The 14,607-nt window shown below is 33.0% G+C and overlaps 3 protein-coding genes across 3 annotated transcripts in view; 1 reads left to right on the top strand and 2 right to left on the bottom strand.

The window, feature by feature from the left end:
- Window positions 1–176: 176 nt before the first annotated feature.
- Window positions 177–3,157, bottom strand: LOC130450422 (adult-specific cuticular protein ACP-20-like). The gene is made up of 3 exons (XM_056788795.1): window positions 3,127–3,157; window positions 1,888–2,037; window positions 177–362 (listed from the first exon to the last, which is right to left on the bottom strand). The coding sequence occupies exons 1-3, from the start codon at window positions 3,136–3,138 to the stop codon at window positions 177–179; spliced, it is 348 nt and encodes a 115-aa protein (XP_056644773.1). The 5' UTR covers window positions 3,139–3,157.
- A 2,977-nt stretch (window positions 3,158–6,134) lies between these two features.
- On the bottom strand, window positions 6,135–7,354 carry LOC130450421 (larval cuticle protein A2B-like). The gene is made up of 4 exons (XM_056788794.1): window positions 7,343–7,354; window positions 6,989–7,210; window positions 6,702–6,894; window positions 6,135–6,247 (listed from the first exon to the last, which is right to left on the bottom strand). The coding sequence occupies exons 1-4, from the start codon at window positions 7,352–7,354 to the stop codon at window positions 6,135–6,137; spliced, it is 540 nt and encodes a 179-aa protein (XP_056644772.1).
- A 5,554-nt stretch (window positions 7,355–12,908) lies between these two features.
- LOC130450420 (adult-specific cuticular protein ACP-20-like) overlaps window positions 12,909–14,607 on the top strand; it is a 39,124-nt gene continuing 37,425 nt past the window's right edge. The window contains exon 1 of the mRNA XM_056788793.1: window positions 12,909–12,939. Coding sequence (XP_056644771.1) covers window positions 12,928–12,939 — 12 coding nt within the window. The 5' untranslated portion in view covers window positions 12,909–12,927. The remainder of the gene's footprint in view (window positions 12,940–14,607) is intronic.

Below are 14,607 nucleotides of genomic sequence, written 5' to 3'. Positions count from 1 at the left end.
TTTAAACTATTTATACATATATATCCCTACGGATATAGTAACAATTATTCAAGTTACATCATCATTAAAAAATAATATTATCACTAACACTAAAAGATATTTCGAATGAAATGCTTGTGTCGTAGGTATATATATAAGAAGAGATCATAGAAAACAGAAACGTACACATGAGAAATCTACCATCCTTTTCCATGGATTGGCACAGCACCTGAAACTACTCTGGATACTTGTATCTTCCTGTCTTTTTCAGAAACGGAATAATCGCTGTGGGTAAGATCGCCCACTCTAAATTCCTCTTGGTTTTTAACGTCGCCAGTGTGATAATCTTGAACTCCATATTTGTAGTCGTATTTTGGAGGTGCCTGCGAAATAGTTAACAAAATTAAAGAACATGTCATCTAGCATAATGGAAATATTTTTTTATTTCTCTATTAAATTGAATTCTTTCAAAACCAGTGACGATTTATTGATGAATGGATCAAGACAATACCTTCCCCACGTAGGATCATTTCTACCTTATCCTGTCGAGCTTCTCTGAGTGTTGGAGAGGATGAAGTGTATTTGATTATCAGATGCATTTTTCAAGTTTCATTTCAAATGTGATAGTTCCAGATATTGAAGGATCTTCGATAACAGATGTCCGTAGCAGTCATGGAACTCATATATTTTCACCAGAAATGATTATCAGGTTAGGGATTCAAAAGGAAAAATAATCATAGATGGAGAAGAAATTCGAACATTTGATGAAGACGAAGGACCAGAAATACTAAAATCAGAAAGGTGTTGGACCTGACAACATTCCAACAGCGATACTAAAGCTTATAAATGAAGAAAACATAGAAATATTAGACTGAAATTCCAGAAGACTGGTTAAAATCCGAATTCATAACTTTGCCAAGAGACTATAGACTGATAAGTCTTATGAGTCACGCTATAAAAATAATCTTAAGAATGATCCGCGCTAGAATCAGAAATAAGTGCGAAGAAGATCAAGACGAAACTCAATTCGGGTTCAGAAATAAGTTGGGAACATGGGAAGCACTTTCTTGCACTGAATATATTACTACGAAAATGCCGGGATCAACTGAAAGATGTATTTGCAGTGTTTATCGATTACGAAAAGGTATTCGATCGAGTAAAACGCCACGAGGTATTAAATATATTAAAGGAAAAAGGAGTTGATAGTTCCGACGTTCGAATCAAGGGAAAATCGACAGAAGAATGCAAAATCTTAAGAGGAGTCAAATAAGGTTGCATATTCTCACCGACGACTTGAATGGACTTCAATACCTTTTAAAAGCCATTAACAGAGTGGGAAGAGAGATGGGTCTAAGCATTACTTGTTCGAAAACAAAATATATTTAGTCGCTTGCCGTACCATGACACACAGCTACAAGTAAACGGATTCAGAGTGTCTAGTTTCAAATATCTTGGTTGCTACATTATTGAACACCTGGATCCCGATATTTCAACTCACGAAACGGATTTTCAAATGTTACATATGGTCAGTTCTCTTGTATGGTTTTGAAGCATGGACTTTCAAAATATCTACCATTAATCGCTTAGAGGCTTTTGAAATGTGGTTAAATATACGCACGCTCAAGATACCTATGCAAACAAACGATGCAGTTCTTACCAGAGCAAATACGGTTCGTGAGCTGGTGGATAACATTAAATGCAAGAAAAAAGTTGGAAAAAAGGAAACAAGTCTCTTGGTTGAAGAATATTAGAGAATGGACTGGGATAAGAGAAGCACGACTAGCTCAAGATAGAAAGAGTTTTGCCATGCTGATAGCCAACGTCAAGGGGACTTGATACGGCGCGCTAAGAAGAATTTAGTCTTCTGCTTACCCAATATTAGGTAGTTCAACTTTTGTAGTAACTTACATAATATTCTACTACTGGTTCTTTGGCAATAGCGACAGTGTGACCACCTGCATATGATAGACCTCCATATCCGAAGCCTTGACCACCTTCGTGTCCACCAAGAAGATAGCCAGCTTGAGAAACGGCTAGGAAAGCTGATAAATATAAAATCTAAAACGAATATGTCATTATTAATTTAAATAAAGGATTCAAAATAGATAAGATTATATAATAATTGAAGCGAAAAACTATACGAAATAAACCAGAAACTACGATGCGAGAAAGTTCGAATGTATTTTGAAATTTACTCAATAACTTAAGTGGATAATTATGTTAAAAAATCTGCCGCGAATTCTCTTCAATATTTTGTATAAACTGAAAACAAGGATTTGAGATATAAAGAATTCATTTTGTATGTCTATTGATGGTAAAGTGGATCAAGTAGCTGATTCAGCGATTGAAGCTGGAATAATTTTGGCCTGAGAACCGGCTCCAAAGAAGTCAAAGACCGTTCCTTCTGCAGGCAAGGTCATGGCTTCGGTTTTTTGAGATGAGCGTGGGATAATTTTTATTTACTATCCTGAAAAAGGAAATTCAGCCCCCTCGAATTATTTTCTGTTCCCAGTCGGCAAATTATGGAAATTTTGAGGAGCTTGATGATTCTTATTATAAAAACTGTATCGAACTTATTGAACATCGTTCGGAAAAGTGTATGGAGAGAAATGCAAATTCCAATCTTAGCTGGTTAGCTGCGTGAGAACCTGGTAAGAGACCATTGTTTCGAAGAGACAGAATAAGAACTTCGTACATCAGTTGAGGTTAAGATGTTGACCGCAAAGATTGGGGCACTTCTTTACCCACAATCAGACCGCATTTTGTACTCTACGTATCACTGAAACGTCAATATTTTATTTAAACAAAATAGAAATTTCGAAACATTTTCGAAATGAATCAATAAAAAAAAATAAACTTAAAACCCGGATTTACAAACCCATCAATTCTTTTATCTCTTAAGCTCTTATACTAAAAGATCTTATAAATTTTTGAAAATTTTTAGTAGCCTTTTATTTTTATACATACGAAGCTAGGTTTTTTGTCCAAATGAATATGGTTCTGCAGAATACGAAACAGTTGATGATAATTGATCTTTATTTTTTAATTATGCTTACGAAATACTGTTGCAATAAAAGGAAACTATGAAACAATCATTAAAATCAATTGACCAATATATATAATTAACTATATTATCTATAATTTTACCTTAGCAATCATTTTTATTGGTTAATCCGTGTTAACACCTATAAGGCACTGAATGTACTGTTCTTTTCAAAGCTCCCTGTTACTTTATATACCATTTCAATAACATTCACCTCTTTCAAATTCTTTGTTATAAAAATATTAGTTTTCCAACTTGATATACGCAATCCTCCAATCAGATAATTTATTTAATATGTTTAACCTCATATTATGCAAAAATAAAACAGAACATTGATAAACTTGCCTACTTTTGGCAACAGTTAAGTATATACCTGCCATGGTCTAGTGGTTTTTCGTTATTTAAATCGATATATTCGAACAGTCGACCCAGAATGCAGTTTTTTTGGTTGACAAGTGTTTAAATAGTGCCAACAATTATTTATTTCGTCAGATAAGTTTCATTATTATTGTGATGGCAAGTGATTGTGCATTTTTTGCATTGTAAAATATTGAGCTGTTAACTAATTCTGAACGTTGAGTAGGTAGGTAAAGGTTGTGCTCAGCGTTCCTAAGTGAAATTCTGAAATTGGAGAAGTGTGCTTACGAATTAGGCAAACGCATTCAAAGATGAATAAAGAAGAAAGGATCAGAATTTTTAATCTTTTAAAGAAGTTCATGAAGTGAGCTCCGCTGTTTAGTCCAATTAAATATCTAGCTGCTAGTTTAAGACCTTGCTCAAATTGAGTCGCACCACACGTACCCTAGAAGGGAAATGCGTATCGGAGATGCGATTCAATGAGTGCGTAATAAACTGCTGAAGAGATGGATAAGTTCAGTTTTTTTGGAAACTGATCTCAGTGCAAAACAGAAGGAACTTGTCCTAAATAAAATACCCGTGAACCAAGAACTGGAAGACAGCCGGTTTATTTCAAAATCAACTTTTTGTATTGAACAGAAATTCACTCAAATGCTTTGCGTTTTGTATTTAAATGCATTCTCATTATCTTGGTAAGCATGTGTTGTTTTTGAAAATTTTCTTCTTATTGTTAAAATAAACGTTTAGTATCGCCAAATTGGTGTACTAAATTTTTAAATAATGTAGAGTGCTCAAGTTTATTACAGTACTGGTATAACCACCTTAACTGGTTGCTGAGTAGTCCGAATCCTGGAACATGGAACATCGCTTATTTCTTTCTGATATCTGTGTCTTGGAGCCACTTCTCAAATTGTCATTTTCATGTTAAACAGCTCTTTGATTTGATTTTTCTTATCCACTTTAATTTGAAGAATGGATTCGATAATGCAGGCAGATTGCTTTCCTTTGATCATGGGCGTTTGTTTTTAATTATATTTTTCAAAATGCTTTTGAATACTTTCTCTTATTACTAATCAACGTTCTCTATTTCTAACGAAGCTAATTTTTTACATTTTTATTAATTCACACTCCAGACATCTATAATATGTCTTACAGGATCTTCATGGTGTCTCAACTATGGGTTTGGAAGGTTCAGTACTAGATTCGACCAAAAACTGAATGGTAATTTCTTTTAAGACTACCAATCCCAGTTGTCTTAGTACTTTATGGTTTTTTGGACTTACAAGATATTTATCATGCATCTTTAATATCCTCCACTGAGTTGTGGAAGTGTTCAAATAATCCTGACAGTTTGTGTTATGTGTGCGAGGAATTAACTTTTACATCTTAGCGACGAAACTTAGGTTGGGCTAAAGAATCTAGATATTTGCCTTTTGGTATACCAATGATTTGGACTGAACCAAAAGATCATATAAGTGATTGTTATTTAAGTTTGATTCAAACCAAAGGCATCACAATCAAGTCCAAACACACTGTCCAGAACCGAAACTTGTCATCGGTCAAGAGAACAATCATGGATAGTGCAGAACTGCCTGTGCCAAAATCTCCAAATCAAGCAGATAGTCAGGATTCTGAAAGGGAACCTACCAGAAGCTAAATAATCAAGAAAATAATAGTTATTTATTGTACAATAAGGAATATGAGTGTTTTTAATACTTTTTATAAAAATATATGTCTTGATATCACAAGAAACTTCATGTATTATTGTTTGGTGGTTATAGCACATTCAAAATTTGGTAAAAGTTTTGCTCAACAGTTTTTCTAACTGTTCATCCAGTGTAATTGTGATACCAAGCCAAACTACTAAGCGAAGATGTAGATGAATTTATAGATAGACTGAAAGCGACGAAACTTTACCTTTTGTTATACCAATGATTTGGACTGAACCAAAAGATCATATAAGTGATTGTTATTTAAGTTTGATTCAAACCAAAGGCATCACAATCAAGTCCAAACACACTGTCCAGAACCGAAACTTGTCATCGGTCAAGAGAACAATCATGGATAGTGCAGAACTGCATGTGCCAAAACCTCCAAATCAAGCAGACAGTCAGAATTATGAAAAGGAACCTACCAGAAGCCAAACAATCAAGAAAATAATAGTTATTTATTGTACAATAAGGAATATGAGTGTTTTTAGTACTTTTTATAAAAATATATGTCTTGATATCACAAGAAACTTCATGTATTATTGTTTGGTGGCTATAGCACATTCAAAATTTGGTAAAAGTTTTGCTCAACAGTTTTTCTAACTGTTCATCCAGTGTAATTGTGATACCAAGCCAAACTACTAAGCGAAGATGTAGATGAATTTATAGACTGAAATATAAGGGATTTGGATATGCATTAAGACCTGAAAAACGTCTTGTATTTCCCCTTTTTTATCGATCTAGAAGTACCGCCTGGAAGGTGCTTGGGTGCATTCCTATTGATCTGTTTATCATATCGTGGAATGATTTTTGTCTTTCTATTTATTTTTGCTAGTAAGAAGTTCTTGTAGAAATTGCTTGGGTTCAGTATATCATTTACTGGGCGTTAAAGGATGGAGGTTTTCGAAAATAAAAAAAATTCAAATGTAAACATTTATTGCCACGAACATTAAATTACTTACAATAGATATGTACAACAAAATTGAAGAAATGACGTGTGATGATAAATGAGAATGAGATGTCAACAATATTACTAAATCCACATTTTAATGGCCGTACAAATCAAGTCCATATCCGTGATCGACTACAGGACTGATAAGGGTTTTAGCTACAACAGGCTGTACGATTTTGTGAACAACTTGTGGATGAGCAGCTTTACCTGAAACAAGAAATGTATAGTACATATATAAGTATAAAAATTAACGAAAATTTCGATATGTTTCAGCTCAACTTCAACATCTAATCAGAGCAGCAAGTTTTCTGAGGCTCTAGGGAGCTCGTTCATCATACACAGAGGCGACCATAGGGAATTATAAACGCGTTTCTTCATTTACTTTTATCTAACTGCTGGTTTGATGCCCCACTTTAATGAAATACCTATACATACTGCACTTGTAGAAGAATGCACACACGCAAAATGAAAATAACCCCATGTAGAAGCCAGTTGGAGCGCTGCAGAGGAAACAAATGCTAAATCGGGGTCATCCAAAATCAATCCAATCCAGTATTAAAAGTTCCCAGCTATTTTCTCCCTCAATATTACAAGGATTAACTTTTACCAATTCTCATGTTATATAATTCAATTTTGATTGGAAATTTTGTAATTATTTTACCTATTCTGCTAACGACGGCGTTGAAACCGTTGTGGGGATCGGCGGTGTATTTCACAACTCGAACAGTACCGTCTGATTCGGCGAGTGAATATTCTCCTTTAACAGTATCTCCAACCCTAGATTCAGATTGTTGTTTCTTGTCGCCAGTGTGCGGATCGTCGACACCGTATTTAAATTCATAATGAGCAGGAGCCTGAAAAATCGTATAATCTTTAATACTACTACTTTATTAGTAAATAATTTTCATTATCTATTTTATTGTTTGAATAAATGCGTGTCATACTTACGCTGTAATCTACAACTTCTTGTTTAGCTATAGCGATTGGCTTGGCGTAAGTTACAACTGGTTTGGCGTAAGTTAAAACTGGCTTGGCGATTGCAACTGGAGCAGCCACAGCGTGAGTTGCTACGGGAAAGTGTCCATAATCATCGTCTAGATGAAGACCGTTGGAGATATAGGAAATTGGAATCCCATGAACTGTTGATACGTAAAGGAAAAGAACAGCGAACTGAAATTGTGAAAAATTGTTGTATTCATGAAATTAAAGTCATCGCTTTTATATTTTTTTTTTAAATAAATTTAAATATATATCATTTACTTTTAATAACAGAAAGATTTTTCAAAAAAAAAACTCTCTTACTTTGGTGAACATTTTCGAATAAAATCCTATTTTATTTGTCACAAACTAATTGCACAAACTGATGAATACTCGTCTTAGTTTGTCTTTATATAGGCACTTTCAGCGTGGTACTTCAAACACGTTCTTTGAAATTATTAAAAAAAAACCAGGCTCCTAGTTACCTTGTTAATTGATCAAAATATTTGCAATTTGAAAGTGAGATACCTGCATTTGTGCCCAGTGTTGTATTAGCACCTAGTATTTTTTCCGTTTTATAACAAAATTTGAACTTAACTTAACTTAACTGTTAACTTACCTCGTTACCAACCGATGATGTTTCTTCTAATATTAATTGTAATAAATTATGGAAAGTCAAAAATCGATTTCTTTCATCAATGTTATTTCCCTCAAGAGCAATACAATCATTACAACGCTTTTCTAACTTATCAATGTCGTGTTTGTAGAAGGATTTGTCTTTTGCATCATAATAAACTTCAGTTTCAGCAATTGCTTTTTATTTGAGCTGAATTTCTTACCGGTGAGAATTTTTTTTGAGATCAGCGAATAGCCAGTAGTCACTGGGGGCTAGATCTGGACTATACGGTGGATGAGGAAGCAATTCGAAATGTAACTCGTTCAATTTAACCATAGTTGCCATAGACTTGTGAACCTGTGGTTTTTTCTTCGACATATGAGACCGCTTTTTCATGATTTTTCGATTCAAACGATCCAAAATTCTATGTAGTATTCGCTATTCATTGTACCTCCCTTTTGGACATAGTCGATGAACAATATTCCTTGCCTATCCCAAAATATTGAAGTCATAACCTTCTCAGGTGACAGTTGTGCCTTTGGACGCTTCGGACGTAGGTCCACCTGTTGCAGTCCACTCAATTGATAATAGTTTTCAATCCGGATGGATCCATGTTTCAACCAATGTCACATATCGACTCAAAAAATCTGATTTTTTACGTGTAAAAATAGTCAAACACTGCTTTGAATCATCAACATAGCAACCACTTTGAAAAAGTTTACTCATTGTCTAATGTTCATACATATTTGTAAACACATTCCCTTCTGATATCTCTACATCATCAGCTATCTCACTCAATTCCAATTTACGATTGGATATAACCAATTTGTGGAATTTTTTGATGTTTTCTGGAGTCACCATTTCAATTAGACGTTCACCATCATCGGTGTCTGTACGACCACGTTTAAATTCAGTAAACCAATATCAAATTATTCTTTTCGATGGAGCAGAGTCCAGATAATACTTTTGAAGAAATTGCTGGGCTTGTACAGTGTTTTTTTATCAAGAAGCAATTATAATTTAACACATGAAATTATTTTGAATTCATTGTTTTTAAAATAACAAAAGTAGCTTTTGAAAAAGACCACGGAATCTGATCAGTTCTTATTAATGAACGAAAAACCACCTTATATCCCTCTCTTTATAATGACTTTAAAGTCAGGGTCGAAACGTTGAGAATTTTTAAAGGTCCAAGCTCTTTTCTGAGCCTGACTAATAGAGCCAAATCACATCTATTTTAATCATAATTATATCTAGCATTTTGCTATTTCTATTAGACCACATTGTTTTGAAAATTTCCAATATTAGTTATTTTGTGTAAAATACGAATGGTAGGTACTATTTTTATATCGGTTCGAAAATTCCATCAGTACTTCTCTGTAAGTGTTATGCGTCTTATTGCTTAAAAACTAGAGCACTTACTAGTGTCAAGTATCTATCAACTTTTATTAATTCCTTGTTGAACCGTCTAGTACTTTGAGTGTATTATAACAACGATCATTGAGATTAGGTTTGTCGTAACACCTCCCATTTTGACAAACTTGTAACATACTAATTATTTGCAACTATAGTGGCAACTATAAATTAAAACCGAAATTTTTAATACTCGATCACCACGTTTAATAATGTATAAAATATTATTATAAATATATTACATAGCTTTACAAAAAAAATTTATTACTTGCCCAGGTTATTTTTCAAACAAATGACACAAGTTAATACTTTGTATCATTTATTGGATTTTATTATAACATATTTATCTTGTTTTTAAAATCATGAGTCCCTCTCGAACAAAAGGTAAATATAGTTATAATTTTGGTATATTTGTGGTGTTTAAACATAAATAAAAAGCCGTGAGCAGCAGAGCTCCATCACGAAAGTCGAATTTTTCGTCGAATGAAGAATTTAACTAATACACAAACAAATCTCTCCACAAAATGAATTTCTTGGAAATGATATCAATTCTCAATCTTATTTCTTTATATGGAAAATTTGCTATTCCTCAATAACTTCATTTCAATAGACGCGGTGGTCTCGAACCCTCTTGTTCAATTCCAATTGACAACAAAGAAAAAATTGTCATAATGACAAGAAATTTCGAAAATGGGAAGTAAAAAAAATCACCGTAGCAACGATCATACTCGTATTATTCATTAAATAGGAGGCGGTCCAGTTCAACAATTACAACGATCAAAATGATTTCGGGCGTTTTGTGCTAGAAGAACCGAAGAAGAAAACTTTGAACTTGAGAAAGACAATTCTTCAACATCACCCCTACTTGCATGCGAAGTTCGAACCCTCTAGTTAAACTTTTTCTGGCCAAAAAATAAGAAAATATAACAAAAATGACCATAAAATGGAGAGGGTTGGAAGATGGAAAGTTTCGACCTTAGACGGGAAATCATCTCGCAACTAATTGAACCTACATGTGAAATTTCATTTTTCAGTCGCTTTTCGTTTGACCTGCAGAGGTGAGCAAAGGTCAAAAACCACTTTTTTTGCACTGCGACCCCTCGAAATATTCATTTGTTTTCAACCAAACTCTAATAACATCAATCCGCCGCCAAAAAAGCCATGTATGCTAATTTTGAACCAAATCGGATCCATAGCAATTGCTCGAGAGATGAAAATAAGATTTGTAGCTTAAATAGATATATATAAACTACAGACATTCGAAAAACCATCATAATCGTGTTCAGGAGGTCTCAAAACATGGGAAAAATGATGTACCCCCCCTCTTTTTCCTGTAGTCATGCCTACCGTAATAATTTTTCCTTGAAAAATTCGACTAAAAAGAAATATGAAGACTAACGCCAAATATATCGGTTTTAGAATGAACAAACTAGATAAACCTTGAGTTCCTCATAAAAATTGTTGAGTCTTAATGGTTGTGGAAAGAAACAGAAAGTCCTGGATTAGATTTTGGTTTTTCTATGATTTGAATGAAATATAAGAAATATTTTAATGATTGTTACTTTTGCATAGTGGTTTTATACAAACTTACAGTCTAATTTTTCAAAATTTTTCTTAATCTATTTACGTTTCAAATGTTCTCAAAAACAATAATGTTGCCAAATTCACAGAAATTAATACAGTGAAAGTGAATATGAATTATTTTCTCAAAATGAACTCAGTTATTCAATTAAATATGATCTCAGCTCATGAAAACAAGGATGAGCATTGTTAGAAAAAAAAAACAGTTTTCATTTGTTTTCTAAATGATTCACGAAGTTTAATTAACATCAATGAAGTTATATAATCATTAAACTTGCTGAATTAATTGCGTTCGATTCATTAGAAATAAACATAAAGATTAATCACATTCACTTTACGTAAACAGAATCTATAAATCGAATCTTAGGTGGGTTTTGGACGTTCCAGATACAAAAAAAATAAATCAACAAAGATGTATTGAATACGATTCTCTGTTTTATAATATAGTTATGGTAATTTGTGGGTCGAAAAAGTATATTTCAAAATGTGTTCTCGTCAAAATTCTATGATGGAGCGAACCCATGTATTTGGATCTATTCGAGAGCCATAGAACTAAAATTTAGATAATAAGTTGTACTGGGTTATTTCATTTTAGTGGTTGATGAAAATGCTCAAAGAATCTTTAATTCGAAAATATCTATGGTTGTCAGATATTGATAGTTCACATGCCGTAATATGTTTTTGATAAAAAATGCATACTAAACTGTCAGTTTGTGAATGTCAATGTCAATGTCAATGTCAATGTCAATGAATAGTCAAATTTGTCTTTATTGTCGGAAAATATTTTGATTGAATCTCTCGATTAGGGGATATGAGGTAAAAATTATTTCTGCTAATTGTTAAAATAGATAGTGCATGGAATAAGACTTCTTAGCCTCCTGTGGCCTTTTTTGGTTAATTTGTTCGCTCAAACGTCGTAATAAGTTCGCCAAATACACGCCGTTATCAATTTCTTCATGTCCTGATATTCAATGAGAATTATCCTTCGAGAATCCCAAAAAATCGAAGCTTGTAGGTGAAACTAACTTCACACTTTTCACTTCACTATTTTCATTGTTCATTTACATGTAAAGTGATTCTTATTAAATTGTGTAAAGCTTTTGCTTTGTTGTGAAAATTATCTAAAACACTTCTAAAGTGTGGGGCCTGTTCAAATTTATAGATAATATGCAATATGTACCGTATTACTACGTCTTTTAGCTCGAGTACTTCCAATTGACCTTCATCCAGTACCGCTTTGTACTTTGTTTACAGTACATCGCGACTACCACGTTAAACATCTTGGCAACTCATTCAAACTGTGCCATCTAATCTTCAATTGTTATAAATGAATAAGCAGATTCACTCAGAGTAGAAGATGGCTGCCAAACAACAAGTCATCTTGAAATTTTTTCTTTATTGTGAATAAAAATAATATTAAGAGTATTGAACATACGAATAATTGAGGAATTTATTAAGGATACTCGACTCAATACAGAAGAAAACAATTCGACTTATAGGCGATACAGAGTTTACTAGAAACTTATACAGATAAGAGCATAGAAGAAAGGTCGTTGACCTGACGCCGTTTTTCTGTTACCATCACGGCAGATACTCCCCCCGAGGTGTTCAACATAATCTGACCTAGAGCAATTTTTGTAAGACCGTTCTAGACGTGGTTAATGAACACCGATTTCGCTCGCAGCGCCCAAATCGTCAAATTATCGGGACTCATTTTTTTGGAAAAGTGCATGCCTGTGGAATCAGCTACACAGGCAGCACGTCTTTCATTAAAACTAAATATTGAACCATTGAAAATTGAACGTCGAATGTCTTTTATATTTTACCACAAGTTAACCATACTTTAGGCTTCTCTGTGGTTGAAACTCTTGTTCCCTCTTTTCATACTTCCACGTGCTTTATGGATGGTGTATTTTCTATGTTTTTCAAACAACCACTGCTATATTTTGAATGATCTATGTATAGGAATGATCTTTCCACTTGACATAATGCTAAAAACATTATCTACTTTTATATAATCTATATTAATAAAAACTAATTGTAATTAATGTGTGTGTTTGTACAAAAAATTTAACCACAACAATCAGAATTTATGCATGTATTATTGGGTCAATATTGTTTGAACAAAACTATGTAAGATTTCTGAAATTGCGTGTTCGATGACTATGAAAATTTTTTTGAGTAAAAATCATTAGAGTTTGAAGGTCTAGGGTGACCAATATAAATAGAAGGAAATTGTTTAGTGGTTCAGTATCAATTAATCCTCAAGTATCTAAAAGTTGTGCTGAGGAAATCGAAAATGTTTGCAAAAGTGAGTGAAAATAGTGTAATAAGAGTTGAAGAAACATGAATCATTTTCGATAAATCTATATAAAAGTGTATCAGAAGTTCTATTATGAATGTTTCGGACATCTAGAAATCAGAAAATTTTGCTTTTAAACCATTTTTTTGATCAAATCGTGGTCATTTATTTATTAGACAACTTAGACACTTTAGAAATATTAAACCACAATATATTCAATTATTAATTAATTCACGGCTTATATTTCACGGAAAAACTAATAGAACCTTTGAATCACTATTTAGTTTGGTAGCATATCGTCTGGTTGACACTTACATAGTTTCTATACTTTCGTTTTGTATAAAAATTTTACTGAAACATTTATTTCTATCTCAACCATTTTTTTTGGTTTTAGTAACCCTTCTATTTGCACATTTTCTTGTATCTATCGTTTCAAATATTGTTTGCTGTTATATCATCGTTTTCTATTCAACATTTTATATTTTTCGATATTTCCAGCTCATTTTCAGTCCATTAGTCGAATGTCAGTCAGGTCAAGAAAATTGTTGATTTCGATTAGACCCAGTCGTCTTAATTCGTCCTGATATCAATAAGACTTAACAATAATTTGCTTCAACCTACTCATTATATTTATTTTTTCTATTGTTTCCGTTTTTTCCCCATGAATATGTCATTCTAACGATCTGTTTGTTTATCTAGTTTATCCCGCGGATCATAAAATCTATTTGAGGCAAGTTGTACATTCAATCGGGGCTGATGCCGTAGTACTTATTTGGAACGGATCTCGGGCGATATAAAATATACTCAAACTTCTAAACTTTGTTAAGTTAACAAAAAATACACTTTTTTTTATGTTTTCCAAGCCCATTACCTAATCAGAGTAGTATGATGATTATTACAAATAGTCGATGTTTATATGAATCGAGACGAAAATATTTGAAAAAAATTTCAGTTTTAATAAGAAAAGAATTGAAATTATATTGTCTTACCACAAAAACGTAATTTACTGTCAAGCATGACAAAGTTGTTTTTCTTCTTCTGAAATTCAATGAAGCTTGAAGGTCTCGGGTGACCAATATAATTTCAACAGTCTTTTCATTGTTGTAGATAAAATTGTAGACAAATTGAATTCTACCTACTTTTTTTTGAAAAAAAGATTAATTATATTCAGTAAAATTCTTCACTCTTTAGTATTTTGCTCTGTTTTTATGAATTTAATCAGGGTTTTTGCAAAATAAAAATTTGATAATTGGATTGGAGATTTTCTGAGGAATATAAAATCAAAAACCAAAATTTTACGTTTAGGTCTAAAGCAGTTCTAATGATTTATCATAAACTAGGTATCAAAATGTCGATTTTTCTAAAAATATATTCTTCTTCTTCTTCTTCTTATTTTAAGACTAGATTATGTCTTGTGTTTTCAAAGAGGCAGCCTAAGTTGTGACACCGAGGACCAGCTCTCATACCAGCGCTTTGGTGGTCTTCCAGGCGGTCCACTTGTATTGGGTCTCTCTTCCTTTGCGATTTTCACCAGTCGATCGTCGTCCATTCTATTGACATGATCTCTCCATGCTCTTCTTCTAGTTCTGGCCCATCTCACTATATCCGGAACGTCACACATTCTTCTGATTTCATTGCTCTTATTCTGTCTCTTAGTGTTTTCCCTGTGATTGAGCG

The sequence above is a fragment of the Diorhabda sublineata genome, chromosome 11 (assembly GCF_026230105.1).
Source record: "Diorhabda sublineata isolate icDioSubl1.1 chromosome 11, icDioSubl1.1, whole genome shotgun sequence".
In the NCBI taxonomy this organism is placed as follows: domain Eukaryota; kingdom Metazoa; phylum Arthropoda; class Insecta; order Coleoptera; family Chrysomelidae; genus Diorhabda; species Diorhabda sublineata.
The sequence above is the reverse complement of the archived record's forward strand: the minus strand, read 5'-3'. Positions and strand labels throughout refer to the sequence as shown.